The sequence below is a fragment of the Amblyomma americanum genome, chromosome 1 (genome assembly GCF_052857255.1).
Source record: "Amblyomma americanum isolate KBUSLIRL-KWMA chromosome 1, ASM5285725v1, whole genome shotgun sequence".
Taxonomy (NCBI): Eukaryota; Metazoa; Arthropoda; class Arachnida; order Ixodida; family Ixodidae; genus Amblyomma; species Amblyomma americanum.
The window spans coordinates 143,568,259-143,589,880 of record NC_135497.1 but is presented as its reverse complement, the minus strand read 5'-3'; the positions used below and the strand labels follow the sequence as shown (position 1 = coordinate 143,589,880).

At 44.0% G+C, this 21,622-nt stretch overlaps 1 protein-coding gene across 11 annotated transcripts in view; it reads right to left on the bottom strand.

Moving 5' to 3' along the window:
- Su(dx) (WW domain containing E3 ubiquitin protein ligase suppressor of deltex) overlaps positions 1–21,622 on the bottom strand; it is a 57,108-nt gene that overhangs the window by 13,459 nt on the left and 22,027 nt on the right. For all 11 annotated transcript variants that reach the window (XM_077647121.1, XM_077647126.1, XM_077647123.1 and 8 more), the window contains exons 8-15: positions 17,103–17,397; positions 12,305–12,400; positions 8,340–8,505; positions 6,673–6,727; positions 6,509–6,593; positions 6,312–6,422; positions 2,659–2,740; positions 2,472–2,543 (exon numbers count right to left, since the gene is read on the bottom strand). In XM_077647121.1, the coding sequence (XP_077503247.1) occupies positions 2,472–2,543; positions 2,659–2,740; positions 6,312–6,422; positions 6,509–6,593; positions 6,673–6,727; positions 8,340–8,505; positions 12,305–12,400; positions 17,103–17,397 (962 nt within the window). The remainder of the gene's footprint in view (positions 1–2,471; positions 2,544–2,658; positions 2,741–6,311; positions 6,423–6,508; positions 6,594–6,672; positions 6,728–8,339; positions 8,506–12,304; positions 12,401–17,102; positions 17,398–21,622) is intronic.

Below are 21,622 nucleotides of genomic sequence, written 5' to 3'. Positions count from 1 at the left end.
GAGGAACTGCAAGCTCTGCTATAAAAAAAGATCAGAACAAGTGTAACGTACAGCACATCCCATGTCTACTTGACGTTCCCACGTGACTGCATTCTCTAATAGCACAGCAGTTATATTCACTAACTCGAAAGGCCTCAGAAAATGCAGTGTATTATGTACGCAGCTGGAAATCACAAGAATGGTAGCTAAGAACATGTGCAATGTTTTGTATATTTTAAATTTTTTGTAATCAACTTCTAGCTCCGTGCAGGGCCTTATTTTTGTTTTGCTTGTATTCTTTTTTGTGTTACCAGCATATTTAAACAATAAATTTTTGAAAAGTTTTGCACACACAACTTTGGCATTTCTTGTCATTCTTAAGTATAACCAATAAGCGACAGTTTGACGTATTACAATGCACAGTGCATTTAACACTTCTTGAAGAAATAATTTTTATTTTAAAACACAAAATCAGTCATTTTTTCAAGGCAAGGAAAGAGTTTAACAGGTGCACACGTTCATCAAAGAAAGATTCCAAAACAAAGTGGCGCTTGACAGCTCACACAAAAATATGCAGATTACAATTCACGCTGCCTTCCATTACACAATGGCATAAGTTAAGGCTGAAGGAGTATTCCACTGCTGTTAACACAATATACTTAACAGCCATTACCACCGTCAAACCTTGATATAACGAACCTAAATTTAATGAAATGTGCAAAAAACAAAATGTGCAAAGTAACACCTTAAATAAGTAACATCCTCGTTAGCTACTGAGCAGACAAGAGAAGGGTAAACAGGGGCTCATTATGATCTACAAGATGGAAGCCAACAGTCACTAAAACCAAGGAGCACTGGGAATGTTGTTTTTTAATTTGTGGTCTTCGTCAATGAAAAATTAATTGGGTAATTATTTTAAAGATAACTGATTAGAAAGCAGAAGAAAAAAACAAACACATGCCGCAGGTAGGATATGAACCCATGACCTCCGAATTTCGCATAGCTTCCGTCCTCACCGTTCGATCACATTCCTAAGTGGCAATGGTGGTAATACAAGACATACTACGTCCACCACTATAGACGAGGGTGGTGCAGGTGAACACTCTCAAGGTTCGTTTACACTACACATTAATACTCCCAAAAGCAGAACATTGGACAGCCGTCACTGTAGCTCAGTTGGTAGAGCACCGGACACGAAATTAGGGGGTCCATCACATTAAGAACCAGCGCCAAAAAACACACACAGAGGACGAGACGAGACACACGAAGGCGCTGAACTTGCAACTCCTCAATTCTTCTACAATTATCTTTAAATCCATTACCTTTAAAATAATTACCCAATTGATCTCCCATTAATAAACACGATAAATTTTAAAGAATTTTCCTATGATTCCTTGGTTTTGGTGACTGTTGGCTTCTGTCATGTATGTCATAATGAGCCCTTTTTTTCCCTTCCCTTGGCCTAACAAAAAACGCTGTTTTCAACCAGAGGAGCTGGAGGAGAACAGGCGCGCATGAGCGGAGCGGCCTTGTGAAAAAGGCGTATTCGATCGCACGCTCTTCGTCGGTCATGTTTCATGCACTACAGCGCTGCTACAAGGGGCTAGATTTATTATAATTAAGTGCCTGATTTGCATATCCGAGTTTGCTCTACAAAATAACGCTGGACAGAAGACTTAAAATTTTACAATTCATGATCAGTAAACTGGAAAAAATTCGGTACTTTGTTTATCTTGGAACTCCATCTTTCTCACAATATTTATCTTGTTTTTACGACTTCCAAGTTTCTGAGGGCTAAGTGCAGAAAAAGCTCGCCAACAGGTACAGCTGCAGTGCAGTAAAAGGCATGTAGCGTCTTGACATTGCTAATCAGCCAATCAAATAAAAGTGAACCGCTACTTTTTCTGCTAATAAGCTTGTGTAGCAAGCTACCGAATTCTTTTGTAAACTCCTAGTCTCTACGTGACAACATAAACACAACGGGAGATCAGTAAGTAACAAAAGCATAAAACCTTGCTTATGAGATCTTTTTTTTAACAGGCAAAAACTCCTCCCCAGTCCTCGTCTATTATAAAGGTGTTCGATCAATAAGTTAATTGCCAAAATTATAGCATAAGGCAGACAGTGACACCACTAAGCCAAAGCAAACACAACCAGAAGAGTAGAATAAAAGAAATGAAATACAAGTGCTTCTGTTCATTTCTAATTGTGCAAATATGTACTACCGCGATGGAAAGAAAGTCGAACAGAGCGGAGTCTAGGCACTCTGCTGTTCGCACTTCTTTTCATCACGCTTTTACTTTGGTGGTAACAAAAAGATGCTAGAGTCGTCAATGATGCATTCTAGGTCGACTCGTCATTTTCTTACCACCAAGATAAAAGCACGGTGAAGGCATCGTGCTGTTTGCATTTCTTTCTATCGCAACAGTACAGTACAAATGCATGCAAATGGTTCAGCAGCTCTGTCAGAGCACATTCACAAGTTCACTCACTTGGCCAAAAGAATCTTCAAATATGTTTCCTCGGGAGACAGTTATCTTTATGTGGCTAGGCAAGGAGTTACACTGGAAGGAAAGGAACAGGATAAATAACACCACGGACAGAACTCTGCATTGACTTTTTTGAATATTTTGTCATGTCTGCACATTAGACACCAGAAAAAATATGGCAGAAACTTACGTGGCACAAGTAGCGAAACTGTGTAAGCTTCCACTTGAAATTTCGTTCATAAGCTAATGGCACACCATAAGCTCCCTTTGGACTGAAAAAAAAAAAATTGAAAAAAAAGCAAAGTATCACCTGGCACAATGATCATGGCAGATACTCAAAACATATAGTCATTTATACTTGGCAAATATGTGCTAACACTAGAATAGGAAAGAATATACAGCAGGAATATATGGGACTAGCACAAATCCAATACCAGATGCGCACAGCCGCAACGTACCATACATGTGCAGTAAGGAACAAGAGCAAGCACAGCATCTGCACCAATGCAAGCCAGGCTCATTTTGACCCCTACCGGTCAGGTGCAATTTCCCCACTGACTACTGCTCCAGTTAAAGTTCTTTTGGGCCTTTAAGCACCTCATAAGGAAAGGGATGCCACATCATGATTTGAGATATTTCTTTACAGCATTTTTTCTGCTTCACAATGTTCTTAATGGAGCTTCTCGAGAGTGTGGTATTTCTCCAAGCACTCTCCGGTATGTATTAAACACTTCAGGTTGTGCTGATGTACTCCTCAGCTCCACTGTCGGAATTTGCTGTTCACATTAACTCCTGCATTGAAGGAGGCACATATTTTTCCTCATCACTGAAGTCGTCTTCACATCCTACAAAATCATTTGACAACAGTCCGCAAAACATGACAGGTAGAATGAAAGCCCTGCTGTGACGTTTTCGCGCTGTTTCAGGACCTCAAAACCACGTGATCAAAATATATTTCTGCACCACTATGAAGGTGAGATCCCTTGGGGGAAATAAACTGGCTGATCTACAGGCTACACCCTTTCCCATCAGATGGCACACCTTTTCACCACAAATGGAAGGGAAAATCAATCGCTGACCAGGTTTTCACTTTTTCACTGTTGGGCAACACCCAACGGACAATCAAGAGTGGTTAAAGGTTTTCCTCGAAATTCTGAAGCAGTATGTGTCTGTAGCAGGCTCACTCTTTGTCGAATGTGAAGAGCCCACTGCACATGTGACCGGGGCAGACAAAAAATAACTTCATACAACATCCATCAGATTCCAGAAAGTGAAGTTCAGGGTCTGTAAACCTTGTTCACTGCATTCCATGCAAGTTTAGATGCACTCTTTCTTCTTTGCATGAAAACGGACATTCAATGAGGGTATTCTCTGCTCTCAATTCAACTGGTGACCCCGTCTCTAACACCATGGTAAAAGCCTTGATGGGGAAGGTCTCAGTAATTTTTACTGTAATAAAAACTTGCCTGTATGACTGGGTTCAGCCACGCTAAAGCTTAACAGACAGCACAGGTCACTGATTAAGCCAACATGTGTAAGCTATGACAATGAAAATGACATGCAATCTATTCAATAAATGTATTCAATAAAGCATTCAACAAATAAATAAAACAAATTATTGTATACCACTTAAAGGGGGTAAGCTGGCCTTAGAAAAAAAATTTTTATTAATGAAGTCACAATTATGAAATCTTCAGGGAACATGTATTTTTGTGTGATGATTCCAAATATGGAATTTAATTTAATGTACAACAAGTCCTTGTGGACTTGATGCAATATGTTATGTAACTTTCTGTGAAGAGCTTTAACGAAATTTTGCTGCAGGGAACTTGCTAGAATGTATGCCGTCCGCTTGTCTTGACAACAAGCTATGCAATAAGGGTAAAATTATTATCCTGCCTATCACAGAAGTTGAGTTACAGGCTTTTGAACTTCGTACTTCTCAAACGGGAAGAAAAATTTGTCTTCCTGTCTCTGAAGTGAAAACTTCAAAATTCTATATAACTCAGCTTCTATAACAGGCAGGATGATAATTTTAGCTTTATTGCATAGCTTAATGTCACGAGAAACCAATGGCATGCATTCTAGCAAGCTCCCTGCATCAGGATCTCTTGAAAGCTTTCCAAAAAAAGTTACATAACATATTGCATAAGTGCTCAAGAAATTGTTGCACATGAAATTAAATTCCATATTTGGAATCAGCACACAAAAATACATGTTCCCCGAAGATTTCATAATTGTGACTTCATTAATAAAAATTTTTTTCTAAGATGCTCTTTTGACAACATAACTTTTGCGATCTATAAACAAGTGAGAGCTCTGGAACACAGGTATAAGTCTAAAAGGGTCCCCCAGAGGTTGGTGCCAGGCTGAGCGGTGTTGGAGCTTTTGTAGCACCTTTAACTCTTATATGACTTTGAAGCAAGAAACACCAAATGAGCTCCACAGCACAACCTGACATCAGTTAAGCGGATGCACTGGGTTCCTTACTTAGACAAAAAAGTGTAAGACCGCATTGAGTAAGATGGTTTACACAACTATGAGGTAAATGGCCAGGCCAACAAAGCATGTTGCACTAGCGTAGCTGAGCATTTTCAACCCAGAAAACAAGAAAATGAAAGCTGCCAATATTTCTCCATGCACACTTCATCCTCACAGCTGCCTCCCGTCGCTGTGAAAGTTGCTCAGGCAGCTGGAGTGCCACCGCAGGGCGTTTCGAATGCTCTATGCATCCAGAATGATCGTGCGAGCCACAAAACTCTGCAAATTTCAGAGAAGCACACTGAACTTGCGGGACATAAAAAAAATGACGTAAACAATATACTGTTTTTTCACAACGTGTATTTAGCTGTTAAGTTTTTTTTCTTCATGGTCCCATTAATACCTAACACCGAAGTTCTGCCATAGTCATAATTTATACCTTGCATGGAATGCCCAGGACAGTTCTCAGGGTCAGGTAAGGGAGCAAACTTTAATTAAATGGTTCACTCAAACGCAGGAGCTGCATTTTGCAACAATTTGTTTCATTTTCCAATTGGTTTGGGTGCAACATCAATCATGACAAAAGCAGGGGTAGCAAAACAACATGGGGTAGCAAAACAACCAATCAAAGGAGCCATGCTCCACAGAATGTACTTTCAAACTTGACACAAGCAGAAAACGATGGAAAGCAAACCATGTTTTTTTTTTTTTTCAGCGCAATTTTTTACCTCGAATCTCCAGAGGGGGGGGAGGGGGGGGGGGGGGGGGTATGGTGGTGCATAGGAAAACAGCTGATCATAAAATGTGATGTGATGTCAGTGGTCATCTTTGCTAATTATTTTCCTTCTAAAGAGTACACATTGTCTGCACTGATGTGTGTGCAACGTCTGTCAGTCAAGTAAAAGTGCTGATGCCCATATAGTTTCCAACTTGTTACCCTATTTCTAACATAACCACTGCACGTTTCTATCTCTAGACAGAAGCAGCACAAAAAAAACCTCATCTGGCACGTCAAATGTGCCGTCATGCTAGTCCACAAGTTGGCCGAAATCAGCCAGTGCCTCTACCATCAATAGTAATGCAATTCTCATTCCTTTGTAATTAAGTTACCCATTATCAAAAAAAAAACACATTTTATGATAAGCATACCTACTAAAGGAGCGGCACGAACTCGCTTATTATGCAGACAAGTGTGACGTCATCTGCCATGGTCTGCTTCACAGGGAAACCATGACCAATGACAAAGGATGACTTACAAAATGAAAAACGAAACAAATTGCTGCTGAATACGCCCCCACATTCCTTTTGTCACCAATGTAGCCGCATCCACAATGGTGACAGATGCAGCATTCAATAGCTTACGATGGCCGAGGGTCCTTGAATGTTGTTGTCTTGGAGTTGTGGTCCACAAAGTAGCGCACTCGGTTTGCTGTGTACTTGATTTCCCAACCAGGAGGCAGCGGTTCCTCTTTTCTGCAACAACCAGACAAAAAAGCTAAGCATCAACCATTTTCAACAGTTTCAAACAGTCAAGCTGAAAAAGTAGCGATGGAACTTGCCCTTGAGTACGTGGGTCTTCCCACTGGGTCGTTTTGTTTTTGTGGTTCACAAAGTACACACGGTTGTTTGGGTCGATTCTTTTCTCTGTTGAAGTAGGGAACATAGTGAGCAAAATACAGTAACAAAGTGGCAAAACACGTGGAATGTGAAGTTTTCTACATACCCCATCCTTCTGGCAAAGGCCCTAGTGGATCATCATCGTCAACTTGTACTGGTGTCTAATGCAAAAAAGAAAGAGGGCGGGGGGAACAGGTGTACACAGAAGACCAAGAAGAAAGCAAACATTATTCCAAGCTCCTAGGTCGCTTTTTCTTGCGCGCCAAAACAAATTACAGTCGAGCCCACATATAACGGCCCCACTTAAAACGAACTTTCGCTTATAACGAACGAGACCTGTGCAACCATCAAAATATGCATTGTTTCAATGGCACAAAATCACACGTACAACGAACATCATTAAGCCCCCCTGATCGGTTACAGCGAACGGACGACATAAACCCGGCGCCGCGATGCGAGATAACCAGCCTCCGACCCCTTTGTGCTCCATGGTAAAACAGCGTGGAAAAAACACAAGGACGGAACAAACACGACGACACGAGCGCTGAATTTCAACTGGTGATTTATTACGCACGTGTGTACATATACTATTCCCACCAAACACTACACAGAACAAAAAATATTCAAGAAACACTGCGTCATCACTGAACACATTAAATCTACCTTGCTGCAAATGCATGCTCCAAGCAGGTGATTTCGTGGTTAGCCAATGATAATGAGGGCTTGCTAATGCATGCTGCACCCCCCTTGTCACTATGAGAGGAGGGTTGAGTGCGTCGAAGGTGTAGTATACAAGATCTCTCTTTCATGCGGTGGGTGGTATGTTGGCCAGACTGGGCGATGTCTTAACGAACGGCTGAGGGAGCATTACAATTCTTTGGACAGGGCAGCCAGTTCGAATTTGGCGCTGCACTGCAGGCAACCTAAAAGGCCAAAATTTTCATGCCATTAAATCAACTCCTCCAACACAAAATCAGCCCACACGATGATCTGAATGTAATATTATGGTCAAAATACTGATTTTCAGAAGGAAAAAAAATGGTAGAGTTGGAGAATAATACCTGCAGATTCCAGAAATGTCGTTTTTAGAAAATCGGCTTTTCCCGCATCACATGCTGGAGGTGCGGGGTTCAATCCCTAGTGCCGGCAAGTACCTACTGGTGATACAATGGGTACAACTTTTCACCTGCCTGGTGCTTATTCAGGGTAAGATGCTTGGGAAATGGGTCTTTGAGCCCAGTTGAGCAAAAGAAAATGCCTTGTGCCATGGCGCTCTTTGGCCACAGATGCCCTTGCGCCATAAAAATTCACTATCATCAAAATCGACTTTTGAGCCATTTTTTGGTCCCAAAGACCAGTGACTCACCTTAAAGAAGAAGAGGAGAATGGAATCTCCACACGTAGCAGTGGTAGCAAGCAAAGCAACTGCTATACTTTGACAGTGGCCTCACCCTCCTCCTTACAAAAAGTGTCATAGGAAAGCCATTTCTGGGGTGCTTTTGGTCATAAACTTCTGCCCCCCCCCCTTCAGTATACTGTGGTCTGTACATTTGTGCATTTTTTCTTCTTCAACGTTTCAGACCCACAAAGTTGGCCCTCATATTACAATCGTGGCTGCATTATATCCGGGTTAATGCAGTAGGTGCCAATGACAACAAGCACCTCTAAGCAGTTTTTTACTACTTACCTTGAATGTTTTCCTTGGCAAAAGGTCTACTAGTTAGCAGGCTTAGCAAGGTGTATCAAAAATAAGCTCCAGAATCATGTTCTTACATGATACAGGAAACGCTGCTGGCACTGCTGCATGGCTTGAGCTTGGGTTGACTGCCAGTGCTGATAGTTTCGCACACTCTCTGCGGTTGGCCTCTGCCATGTAGTTGTCCGGGTATTATGATCCACATAATACACTCGCCCTCGGTTGTCACGTCTCATTTCCCATCTGAAAAAAAACACCAGATGCCAGTGACACTTAATTCAGCAATGAGGCTTTGTATAAAAAGTTAAATATTTTCTGGCACTGCAAAACTCTTCCTGTGCTGACTAAAAAATTTATTTTAAACTAATAAAACTTTCAGCTCAAATCCTCTTTTTTTCAGTTCAAAGGCATCATTGAAGTGTCAGCAACCAGAAACCTCTAATTATTCCGATCCACCTCGCACTTATTTGAAGAAAAGTTAAAAGCTCACCAGCAGTAAATCCACTGGGAATCATTTAAAGCTGAACTACAACACAAGACAACAAAATTGTTAGATTTTATGAAAAGCCAAGACAAAAAGATGAATGAATACAGTAATCCCTGGTTATAACGAAATCACTTTACTCGAAATATCGCTTTATTCGAAATTTCTTCCAGTCCCGACCCAAACGCACACATTTTAAGCCACATTACTCGAAGTACATGAAGAGCTTGGCCCGCTCAGAGCGAAATGGCGAGCGGAGGCATCACCGCTGAGAGACGGCGACCCTTTTGCGCATGCAGTGTTAAATTAATACCGCCGATGAATTAGTCTCCTGCAGGCACAGAATAGGCGAGAAAAGTACCAAACCTACGACCGATGACCTGCCTAGTAACGGGTACCAAGTGAGAGTCGAGTGCCCCCAGCTGTTTACAGCAAAGCGAACGGAAGCTGTCAAATTCCATGGTGCAGCGCGCTTGAATCGGTAGTAATCGCATCGCTGGTGTCCCCCCGTGATAGAATCCACACGAATTTAAAGTTTTTGCGAAGTTTTGCGATGCCAGAAAACCGCAGTCTCTTGGATGCCGAAAAATGACCAAAAGACCGTGGGCAGCCTTGCGCTGTAGCATTCCATGGGGTGCACTCGATGAACAGAATTTTACCACTCTAAAGAGCCCTTCTGGCGCTGCAACGTGCCAAAAAGCACAAAAGAAGTGTCCCTCCGATTATGAGACCATTCACACATGCAAGTCGCAAGCGAGCTGAGCTTTCAGTAACGACACTGTCCGCAGTCGCGCCGGGAAACGAACTGGGCTGCTCCCTTGCTGCCGTAGTCGTAACTAACCGTTTCACGTTGGCCGAAGCAGATGAAACTCTCGAAAGTGCATGAACAACGTCATTCCTGAGAGTTTTTGTTTCTGACGAGAAGGTGACCGCAGGCCGCACTTGCAAGTGTAAACAACGGTGTTGTTGAGCTGCTGCCTTGTCGCAAGCCACTGCTGGTCGCATGCCCTTTGCCGTGTTCGACGCGAGAAGGCACGATGACTTTGGGGAAGCTGGTCTAAAGATTTGCTTGCCGCTCGCCATAACCGGCCTGCATCGCAGTGAAACATCGCCCCTAGCCTCATTGCATTTTTGACGGTGCAAATCAACCAATAACTTGCCAAAAACACGAAAAATCCGAGCGTCGCCAGCGACGAGTCAGGCCGTCAAATGGCGGGTCAGTGCAACCACGGTGTTTCCCCGGCAATTTTCTCGGGCCGATCATGCTCAATTCACGCCATAAGACTAGACAAACGGTCTAAATGCGTGGTAGGGACATTCAATTTTGTTTCTAGACATTTGTCAACAGCGCGGACGCAGCGCTGCGCGAACACTAACACTCAAACCGTAGAATTGGCCCATTTTCGTCGACAATGGTGCGTCGAAAACTCTTGCTCTGCAAACTTCACGGCTGCACACCTCGGGAAAAAATTGCCCAGTAATCATGCAAAGCCTTAACTGCAAAACCGTTCCATTTTCACGATCGCCCTGCATACCCACAATGAGTGGCTAACTGTTTTTTGAGCACAACAAACACAATCTCCAACCCGAGCCACGACATTTGCGGCTCTTTCCAGTGCAATACTCATGTAGTCTTCCGTGGCCCCGCACGCCATAAAAAAGGCCACTGCCTTCGAAATACCCCGAAACAAACCCATAAAAGCGGCCACTGCCTTTGAGATTCGAAATACCCCGATGGTCCAATGCATGGGCGTCGACAGCGGCATCGTGCAGTGCTTGGTCAGATTAGAGCCGGGGTTGCACGTGCCCGATAAGAACTTGAAACAGCCAAAGCTCACTGCCTTTTGTGCACTTGAATAAAGTTTTGCTTCACTGAATACATTGTATTTTGACTTCCTCTCAGTTGCAGCAAAATTAAAGCTAGACTGTTTTAGATTTTCTCGGGTGGTCGCACATATCGAATTACCGCTTATAACGAATTTGTCTGCCGTCCCACTGACTGCATTATAGCGAGGGATTACTGTATATGACAAGCGCCAAGAGACAACTGGTGATTCTAGTGCAGTTTCGCAATATTACAGAAAAGAGGCCAACAGACTATCTGTTGCATTCATAGAGGTGCACAAGACAAAGCGAGGAGGGGGGGCACTCTTCTTAGTAAGCCATGAGAAAGGGGACACAGCTTTTGCCCCATAATCTCCCCCATTTTCCAGAAAACACGAACCGCAATACATTACCAAGATCTTGGACCCACACCTTTAGAGAGAGATCTTTGCACGCCTATAGTTGCAATAAGTAGTATGGAAGACCTTGAAGATGGTTTGGTCCTACCTCATGCTAATCAATGTGAGATATGGTCTATACAGCTGCCTTCACATCTGTTCTGCTTAAATGTAAAAAGATAATTTTGGCATAACTTCTCTGAAGTTCTCGTATCTATGCTTGCACTGCAAGGTGTACGTGACAGCATCCACCTCTGCAATTTTTGTGGACTTCGAGTATCACCTTACATCCCCACAAAGTTAATACAGTCGCTGACTGACATTTTGGACTTGGCGAACATGAAAAATGGTCTGAATAATTGAAAAATCCAAAAAATCTGTGAACTTAGAAGACAAAATCACTTTGCAAAGAAAAAAAAAAACAACAGGATTTTGAAAACTCGTCAGTTTCGGCATTTCTCATGTAGTGCTTACAAGCGTAAATATTAGCTTGTAGTATCCGAGACGGAGCTATGCTTTTGTCATGTCCGCATTGCCCTTGTTCGCAGCATACCTCATGTTGCAGACACCAACATGTGCAAAGCGGCCACAGGTCATGTCACAAACCATGCCATGGACTGATTCCGCGCCAGCCTGCCATTACACATACCACCTGATGAGCAAGGCGGGGATACAGTGCATTTCCCACTATTTTCAGTGATGGTTATGAAGAATGAGACAGGGAACTCACGGGAAGATGAGAGCAGATGTAAGCACCATCAACTGCCCTTTGCTCGTGCTGCCATCACGAAGCTCCTACCACTATCACAATGTTCCTACCACTGCAATCACATGGAATGTAATCTCGCAATGCAGCTGCAGATGCAATGAAGAAATACTTTCAAATTACCGACTTGCATTACAGTTAATGGATATAAGGACAATTTTTTGCTCTGTCCATGTCCCTTTTTATCTTTCCTTTGTTTCATACCCTTTTCCTAAAGATAGTAAAGCTGCAATAAACTTTTCAGTACTTATGATGTCTACCTGTTTGTCTCTACGTCTTGTGCTGTTCATGTTTTGTAATGTAACCAGCCAGCCCTAGTCACCATATTGCTGAACAGAGTTGTTCTATACCTTAAGCATATATCTGTGCTACAAAAAGAAAAAGATAAATCGCAACCGCAAGATATGGAAGGGCCCAATCACAACAAGGTTTGGCTGCACTAAAGTGTGCCACTCTGCATTAAAGAAGTTGCAGCAGCAGCAGCCAGTAGCAGTAACATTACATTTCCAAGCTCCGAAAATCAATCAAAAATGAAACAAACAATGCAAACCACAAGGCATCTAAACTGACCCGGGAGGCAGAGGCTGCGGTCGTTCCCATGTCGTGCTTCGGGTGTTGTGGTCCACGTAGTACTTGCGGTTAAACTGGTCATACCTCACTTCCCATCTGAAGAGGAAGAAAAGACTGATGCACACATGCGACATTGCAAGCATGGTCTAGTATCAGTGATCCCTTTCAAAAGGCACAAAGTGAAACCTCAAATCTCATACAACCCATAGCACCATAAGGCTGGTGCCTTATGACGAACTGGAGAACTGCCGTTCTCGCGCAGTGGCAGTTCTCTTGCACTGGTAAAAGTTTACTCATGCAGCAGTTGGCGAATGGCACATTATGTAACAGAAGTTAGCTGAAAGAGTGAAACAAGGGGGAAAGCTTGGTGCTAGTCACATGCTTGTAAGATTGAGTGAAGGCAGAGAGCATTGCGATGAGCTGAAAGCATGCCACCCTAAGAAGTTTATAGCCTCAGGAAAATGTGAAGCAGACCCCTTGACTTAGCTTTATTCATCCTATATGGCAAAGCTTATGCGCAGCAATGTGTGAAATGAGCATCACTGCTTCAGGGTTCATAGCAGTTTTACAGGAAAAAATTCAAGGAATTTCAAGGACCTCAAGCAATGTTGTGTTCAGTAGCTTGGACAGAAATTAAGTTCAAAAACGAAATCATTCATTTTATTAGTTAGTTTATGGGGTTAAACATCCCAAAGCGACTAAGGCTATGAGGCACGCCGTAGTGAAGAGCTCCGGAAATTTCAACCACTTGGGGCTCTTTAACATGCACTGACATCGCACAGTACACGGGCCTCTAGAATTTCGCCTTCATCGAAATTCCACCGGCGCAGCCGGGATAGAACCCGTGTCTTTCGAGTCAGCAGCCGAGCACCATAACCACTCAGCTACCACGGCGACTCGGCGCGAGTTGAATTTGATCGCCAAAGCGTGCTCCGCAATATTATGGCCGGGACTGTACTTATGCGTTCTAATGTAGTTCGGAAAAGTAGTTTTGCTGAATGTCACGCATTGTGAGTTAATTCACATTGAAATAATTAATTATTAAACCTACAGTTGGTGTAAGTTGTGTTCCTGACTTTAGAAGGGCGAAACGTGAATTGGCTGGTGTAGACAAACCCGCATGTAATGAATTGCTCACAAAAGTTAGTTATACGCAAGTCTGGCTACATCGAACCGCTAGTCTTGCGGACAATATCTTCACATGTCCAGCACTTCATTATAAACGGGCTCCACTTCATAGGCATACAATGCCTTGAAACACTAGTAATTTGCCTTGAAACACACATTAGTAAACAAACACACTGCCTTGAAACACATACGTACACATACAAAGTCATCTCTCCATGCAGGTGCACCGCGGGACAGTGCACTGAGGCTTGAAAGGTCGGAACACTTGATGGCAGCAACACCTGCCCTGTAGGCCAGGGGTTTTCAAACTCGGTTCTGCGGAACCCCTGGGGCTGCCTTTGAGGGCTCCGCAAGCACCCGCACTGCCCTGTCCCCCCTTTCGGTACACTGCTGGTGGGTGGGCGCGAAGCAGAAACAGTACCTGGTTTGTTAAAGTCATTTCTGAGCGCTAGTTCCTCCTCAGTTTCACCAGTGCACGTACCATCTTTGCCAAAAATAACAGAACAGCCGCAACGGTAGCAGGAGCGGACTCTCAGCCGAGCAGCAGCGCTGCGGTACCCAGCGCTGCGAAGTGTAAACTGGGTGATGTAAGCCCAGGCTCTCGCCCTCCTTCCTTGGATGATAAGAATTAAGCAGGTAGTAGTATGTGCAGTGATCAATTTCACGCCTTTGGAGTGCTGTCATACTGAGTGAGGGCGCAGGCTTACGTCAGCCAGTTTACACTCACAGCCAGGGAGCAGTGGCCAGCGCTGGAGATAGCAGCACCGTCGCTCGGCTGCAAGCCCACTCCAGCCGCCGGCGTGGCTGCTCGGTTATTCTTCGCAAAGGTGGTACGTTTAGAATGCCGGCAACGTGGTGTGGAAAGGGTACAGTGCACAAGGCGACGCATGTTATGTGCACTTGTGTGCATGGCAACTGAAATTGTGGGCCGCACTGCTGAATTAGCCGAGCCCAGCCAAGAAAAGTGTGAGAATCTCATTGGGTGTTTTTCCGGGCGATTCGATGGTATCGGCGATGCTGGCACATAGTTTTGCCACCGAGCCCGTTTGTGCCACTACAAAAGCTCTATCTGTCAAAATTTGGAGGGGGGGGGGGGGGGGGGGGGGCTTGAGCTTGAGGTAGTGCCTATGGAAGGCGAGAACTTTCTCCTCGTAAGCAGCAGGCAGCTTCTGGCATACACTAGTACGCCGACGAAGAGAGAAGCCAGCCCTCTTCATAAATTTCGAAGCCCAAGCCCTGCAGGCTTTGAAATCTGTTCGGAGTATTCCAGCTTCTGCAGCAAAGACCTGGCCTTGTTGCGTGATCATTTCGCATGTCACTGGAAGGGACCGATCACGTATTTCGGTGACATACGCTGCAAGCTTGACCTCCAGCTCCAGAAAGCGTCCCGACTTCGGCCCGCGGAAACCTCTTCGCTTGGAGTCGCAATCGAAAATTTTGTCTTGCTGCTTCCGCCACTCTCGCACCAACCGTTCAGAAACGTCGAACTTGCGGCCCGCCGTGCAGTTGTTGGTTTCTTCGGCGTAAATAATGGCCTGCCTCTTGAACGCTGCAGTGAATGAGCGCCGAATGCTTTTCGAACCTGGAGAGCTCATGGCGAAGCACGCGGCCGGCAGTTGAGTCAAAAGCACCAACTCCAAGCACCACCAAAAAAAGAGTGATCGGTGTCGGGGCGTCGGCTCTTCCAGCAAACATCGGCATTCCCCAGAAGCGCCGCTGTTACGTATTGCGCAACCAACTGAAATAGAGGCTCTTCCATCAGCTAGCGACAGTCCCGGGCGCTTGCGCAGACTCCGCGATTGGATCAGCAGGACAGCGGCCCTTCCCGCGAGTGAAATGAAATGAAATTGGTTTTGGGGGAAAGGAAGTGGCGCAGTATTTGTCTCAAATATCGGCGGAAACCCAGTTGTAAGGGAAGAGATAAAGGAGGGAGTGAAAGAGGAAAGGAAGAACGAGGTGCCGTAGTGAAGGGCTCCCGAATAATTTCGACCACCTGGGTATCTTTAACCTGCTGTACTGACATCGCACAGCACACGGGCGCCTTTGCGTTTCGCTTCCATTGAAACACTGCCGCCGCAGTCGGGTTCTAACCAGTGTATCCTGTTCAGTAGCACTGAACCATCGCGGTGGGTAATGGTGAGCGCAGTAAAAATAAAAAATGAAAAATCCTGGCCAAAAAAGCCCGCGGAATACCTGAATGCTATGCTTGGAGCCGTAGAGCAAACAAAAACTTCTAACATCGCAGTAGCGTCCCTGATAGATTGTTTTTCTTGCTTTTATTGGCAGTTCAAGGTTTCGTTTCGATTGTAAGTCGATCCCCCCACTTCGGAATTTCAAAATAAGGGTCGACTTACAATCGTGTAAACACGGTACATAACGTGGGGCAGGGTGTGAGATGGGAAGTCTACGTATGGGCGGCAATATACACTACTATATATTGTGCGTTATGCCTTCATAGTGTTTTTTTATCACGGCACTTACAAAAGTGAATGAAACAGCAAGAAAAAAGCACATATGGTCCATTCACAAGCAACATCGACCAATTGTGACACTTGTGATGACCGATTGTTTAAGGCAATTGGGGTTCTTTGGGGTGAAAAAGTTTGAGAACCCCTGGAATATGTTATCCATTGTAAACAGCACGAAGAAAGACGACAGAACAAGCTCGACAACACAAGCGCTGAAGGTTTGCCAACACATGCAGAACCCCCTTATCAATGTGATACGCTTCAATTAATTCCCTTACTGTTTGATCCTCATACTTGAAAATGACTGTCTGGTGAAACAATGAGCTGCACGTGTGACAGTCATTTTCAAGCATAAGGATCAAACAGTAAGGGAGTTAGTCGAAGTGTATCACATTGATAAGGGGTGTTCTGCATGCATTAGCAAACCTTCCAGCGCTCGTGTTGTCATGCTTGTTCTGTTGTCTTTTTTTTTTGTGCTGCTTACAATGGATAATTATATGTTAATTTTATGTGGGTTATGTTTCCTGAGGAATATTGCAGACTCTTTGATATGAATTTTCAGGATTTAAAATTTTACACTACAGAAAATTAGGAGCGTTATTAAGACCACATTGAGAGAAATTCCATTAGTGACCTTTCTAAGCACTAGTGGCCATCCGCAATGTCTGCAATGAGCACATCCTGCACTCCTTACCAGAATACGGTCACAACACAGCGACTGATTTCACCACACTTCTGTGCACGTGTGCAGTTTCTGCAGCAGCCATTATGCCCACAGTCCTTACTGCCACACTCCTTAGCTTATGTTTGTGGTGCAGAATGGTTAAGTGCTAAGACTAATACAATGGGTGCATCCAGTGCTGTTTTTAGCGGCAGTGCTCTTCAGATATGAAGCATGTTTCTCATGTTAACCAATTTTGTTCCCACACAGAAAAATGCAAAAAAAAAAAAGACACTGAGAAATCAAACATTTCTTACTGAAGTGCATCCAACCACAGCTGCCATTCCCAGGTCACTAAGTATTAAAGGCATCCAACCACAGCTGCCATTCCCAGGTCACTAAGAACTGTACTTACTGGGAGCATGCTCAGCAGAAGTGGAATGGTAGTAAAAAAGTAGTCTGCAATTGACATTTCCAGCAGACTGGCCCACAATAAGCGGCACAAGCCAGGTAAAAATGAAAATGGGCAATCTACACTGACCCCGGTGGCAGCTGCTCCTCGTCTGCGGAGGTCCCTGCAGCTGCAGTGGATGGGGTGCCTGCTGTTGGGCCTGTCCCGGTGGCGGTGCCTGCAGCTGGGGCTGCACGACTGGGACGGCCACAGGGTGAGGCTGGGACCCCTGTTCGGCGTAAGCGGCTCTGCTGGACTGAAGCACCCTCCGAGGAAGGCTCCGAGGCAGCCCAATGGGCGCCTGCCTCCCCACCACTATTGTCCATGCGGATAACCATGGTTGAAGTAGAAGACCATGGTGAGGGCTGGCTACCACTACCAACACCTGCACAGAAGTTGCAGCGCCAGAAGGACAGCAAATGTCACTCCTGCACAAGTGCTTCCAATAAAGTGCAGCAATATCACTTGGGCGGAAGAGAGCCTTGTTTTTTTATTTATAGGTAAAATCTTATAAAACTCTGCAAACAAATGTTTTTCTCTGTAGATTTCAAATATGCAATCATATTTGAGCTGCTGGCCTTAGATCATATTTGAGCTGCTGGCTTTAGATCGAAAGTTATCTTACAAAGTGTAGAGTGTAATTAGGTAATTTCTCACATAGCGTTAATAAAATTTTACATTGCATTTTGCTGCTTTTAATTACATGAATTGATAGGCAGAGTTTCCAAACCCGATGACATTCTTAGCTTTTCTGTAAAGATATGCCATCCTGAAAAATTATGCGAAGTATTAAAGGTGGCAATATTTCACACTGCAACTCATTAATGCAACTAATTGCAAATTATTATATGTGGCCTAAACAGAAAAAGTAAGAATGTCATCAGGTGCCTCAGTTCTCTGAAAAAAATGGTACAAAAGTTGCTTGCATGAAACAAAAGAAGTTATCAAAAACCTGCGTAAGGTTGATGAAACCGTTCAAGAATAAGGAACTGAGAAAACTGTATTTGGAGTTCGACCATATGTTATAAGATGAGCACTCAGTGGCCTCACTGTGATATTTCCCAGTAAAGATGACATGTCCTTCCCATTTTCTAAACTGTGTGCGAATTCTGAATACGTCAACTAAAATTGAAGCTATCACAAACTACACGAGTTCAAGATAGTGCATGTCATTAAAAATTCAGCTAAATTTGTGTACTTCAAATCTAGCCAAGGCGATGGCAATACTTTATTAGTGCAGTTTGCCCTGGATATATCGAAATCGAAAGAAGTCCACAATTTTTCGTTCACCCAGGTTCTTGTTACATGCAGCTTTGGCGTGAAAACTAGAAACGGCAATATACAACAGAAACCAAAATTAAAATATACATGCAGGTAAAATCGCCTTGGGAATCCACAGTAAATCCCCACTGCTCGAAGTCATGAACGTGATGAACGTTTCGAGATCGCACTGATTGATAGCACGACTGCTGCAGCAGCCGCCAACACCTTGCACAATGCCGCCACGAGTGGGGTGGGGAGAGTGGGGGAGTCTGAGGCAACATGACCGGGCTAGAGTAAAAATTGGACATGCCGCTGCGCTGCCACTGGTAGACCGGCCGAGGAGGCACCTGCTTCTTCCTGCATGTTATCTGTGCCAGTTTACCCGCCACCGTTGCAACACGAAACGAACTCTTCGCGTCGCATTACCGCCGCTCTCAGCCGTCCCTTCTGCCGACACAGGAGAGCTGTCAGCCGGAATGACGATGGGCGCGCACTGCCCGACCCGTGTCTTCTTGGAGGAGGAAACGTAGTGGAGGAAAGAGAACTTTCTAATGACACCAAAATGACTGCGATCAGACGTGCAAGAGCGGAGGAAGCGGCACGAACTTCGGCTTAGTCTCACCATTATCAATCGTTTTTAGTCGCTTGGGAGTATAAACCTGATTTTTTCGTATTTCTACATAGAGTAAGACTGATATTTTTAACACAGAAAGGTGAATGCATAAACATGCCGAAAGTGTGACTTTTAGAAAGCCAACTTTTTCACGTTCTTTTTTTTCGCATTTTACGATCCACGTCCCCCCTTGAATGTTATCATGCAGAGGAACTTTCATGCTCAATGTGTGCTGAACCACCATACTGCGGTTCCTGACATTTGAGGCTGTAACGCATTATAATCGCAAGCAAGTAATGATGAATAGTTTTAAGGAGGGGCACAAGAGGTCTAATGCAACAGCTGTCAAATATGTTTCAGTCACACCCTTGAAGTACAGCACTAGTGTACCATATTTGCTTGTGTATAGGTCGACCCATTTTCTCAAAACCACCCTTTCCGACAAAGGGAGTTAAAAATAAACTCGAATCTCAGCCAGGGTGAGGCACAAACACTGCTACTAACTATGGCACACAAACTATGACATTTGCTGCCACTGTTATTGTGAAAAGGTTTCACGGGCCCATTCTTTTTCAATAGAGCAGCACAAAAGATTCTCAGATATTAAGGCCGATACAAAGACGTAGATTCAATCCCGGCTGTGGCGGTTGCATTTTGATGGAGGCAAAATGCTAGAGGCCCATGTACTGTGCGATGTCAGTGCACATTGAAAGAACCCCAGGTGGTCGAAATTTCCGGAGCCCTTCACTACGGCATACCTCACAGCCTGAGTCGCTTTGGGACGTTCAGCCACCATAAATCATAAACAATTTACTCTCACCCGAAATACCTGCACAAAATATGCAAAATCTCCCAGTATGCTGCTTAACTTTTTACTAGGCAATGTTCCAAAACTGAAACATATGAAATTTTTTGATTTCCCTTCAAAATACACCTTTCTTTGAAACTTTTGCTCTCATACACTGAATGATGATTGTCGAAAACATTGCAACTATATTTTTATTATCGACTTATTAAACAACTTTGGAATATTACTCAGGAACGGACATATTTAGGGCCTTGTCACACCCAGACGTTTATACAGCCCTTTGGCAGGAAAAAAAATTCTTGAAATGAACAAAACAGAGCAAAAGTAAATAATAAATAGTTAGGGATTTTGCGACTGTGTATGTGTTTCATTGGCAGTGAGTTTTATGCAAAAGTCACTTTCTTGAAACATTGGTGTTCGGCAGTAACAAAATTGAAATACAGACGAATGCATAAATCTCAGAGTTCCGCAGTACTACGCTGGCTGGCATAAACGATGTCCCATTATGCCTGTAAATGTGTGGGCACAGATTTGCAGTTGTTAGCAGGCTGTGCGTTCATGGGCAGTGTCCCAAGTATTTTGGACCTACCGCGTGTCTTTGCAGCCTCACCTCCCAGCTATGTGCGGTGCCTGAGAAGCGTTTCGAAGGGTTTGCGGTGTCTCACGACCATGCCACCCACACGATGATGGATAAGATTAAAGCCCCCCAACCCCCCGATTTCAGCATCTCCTAGAGCGCGCACCAAGGCACAGAAGGTGGTCACATAGTCACGGAACAGGGGCACGCTTGGGTCGCCGTGGGATGTCCATTTCATAGCTATGCTGAAAAAAAGCTTTCAATGGCCTTCAATGGCTTCTGAAGCGCTGAATGCAAGAAATGCGGCTTACACAGTGAAAGAAACAGTATTCAAGTATAGTGGCTCTCTCTATAATTTCCTCTACATAATTTGTGAAGACACTGCAGGCTGCTATAAGGAAGCCTTTAGATAGAAAAAAAGAAGAAATGTACACTGTACAGACCGTAAAACATGTAACAGACGACGTTAGCTTCCTTGTACATAGGACACGCCAATGTTGCAAAAACGGAACATGGAAAAAAAGCATGCTTAGTCATTTTAAATGCAGCTAATTTTTTTTTAACGCTTAATTTAGAAAGTATTTGTGAATTGTCAATACAAATTTACATCCTTGAAACACTGGTTCATCGTGAGGCACTTAAAAGGCGGCACTTAAACGGGGAATATTAAATCAGGCTAGATTGATTGGTGTCAGTCACATTCAAACAAATTAGTCATTTTTACCGAAAACGAAACATTGAAGGAATGCTAAAGGGGAATATCAAACTAAGCAAGATGGCTAAATTATTCATCGGGAACACTGCTGCATGGAAAGGTGATTGCGTTGCTAAAAAATTCACAAATTAAAGTCCCGAAACTATTCAAAACACCTGCGAAAAATTAACTGCCGGACATCATTTCTATGCCACTTCCATGAAGTCTTTGCAATATGGCTAATAAGAGGCGCCACTTCCAAAGATTGGAAACGCAGCCGGAAACTGAAAAACCGAAAGTCAACAGATCAGTGGTCACGGCAGAAAGGTGGAAGCGCAGACCACCTCAGCCCCCCCCCCCCCCTATTTCCATGAGAGCTCTCTGCTGCATTATGTGTGTCTGCACCTCACTACAACTTGCAGGTACAATAGAAATAGACTCCGTGGGTGCGAAAGACAGTACGCGAAGTTATTGATTTGGTTTGGTTTGGTTTATGGGGTTTAACATCCTTAAAGCGACCCAGGCTATGTGGGACATCGTAGAGGAGGGCTCTGGATAATTTCGACCACCTTGGTTTCTTTAACGTGCACTGACATCGCATAGTATATGGGGCTCTAAAATTTCACCTCAATTAAAATTAAACCAGCACGGCTGG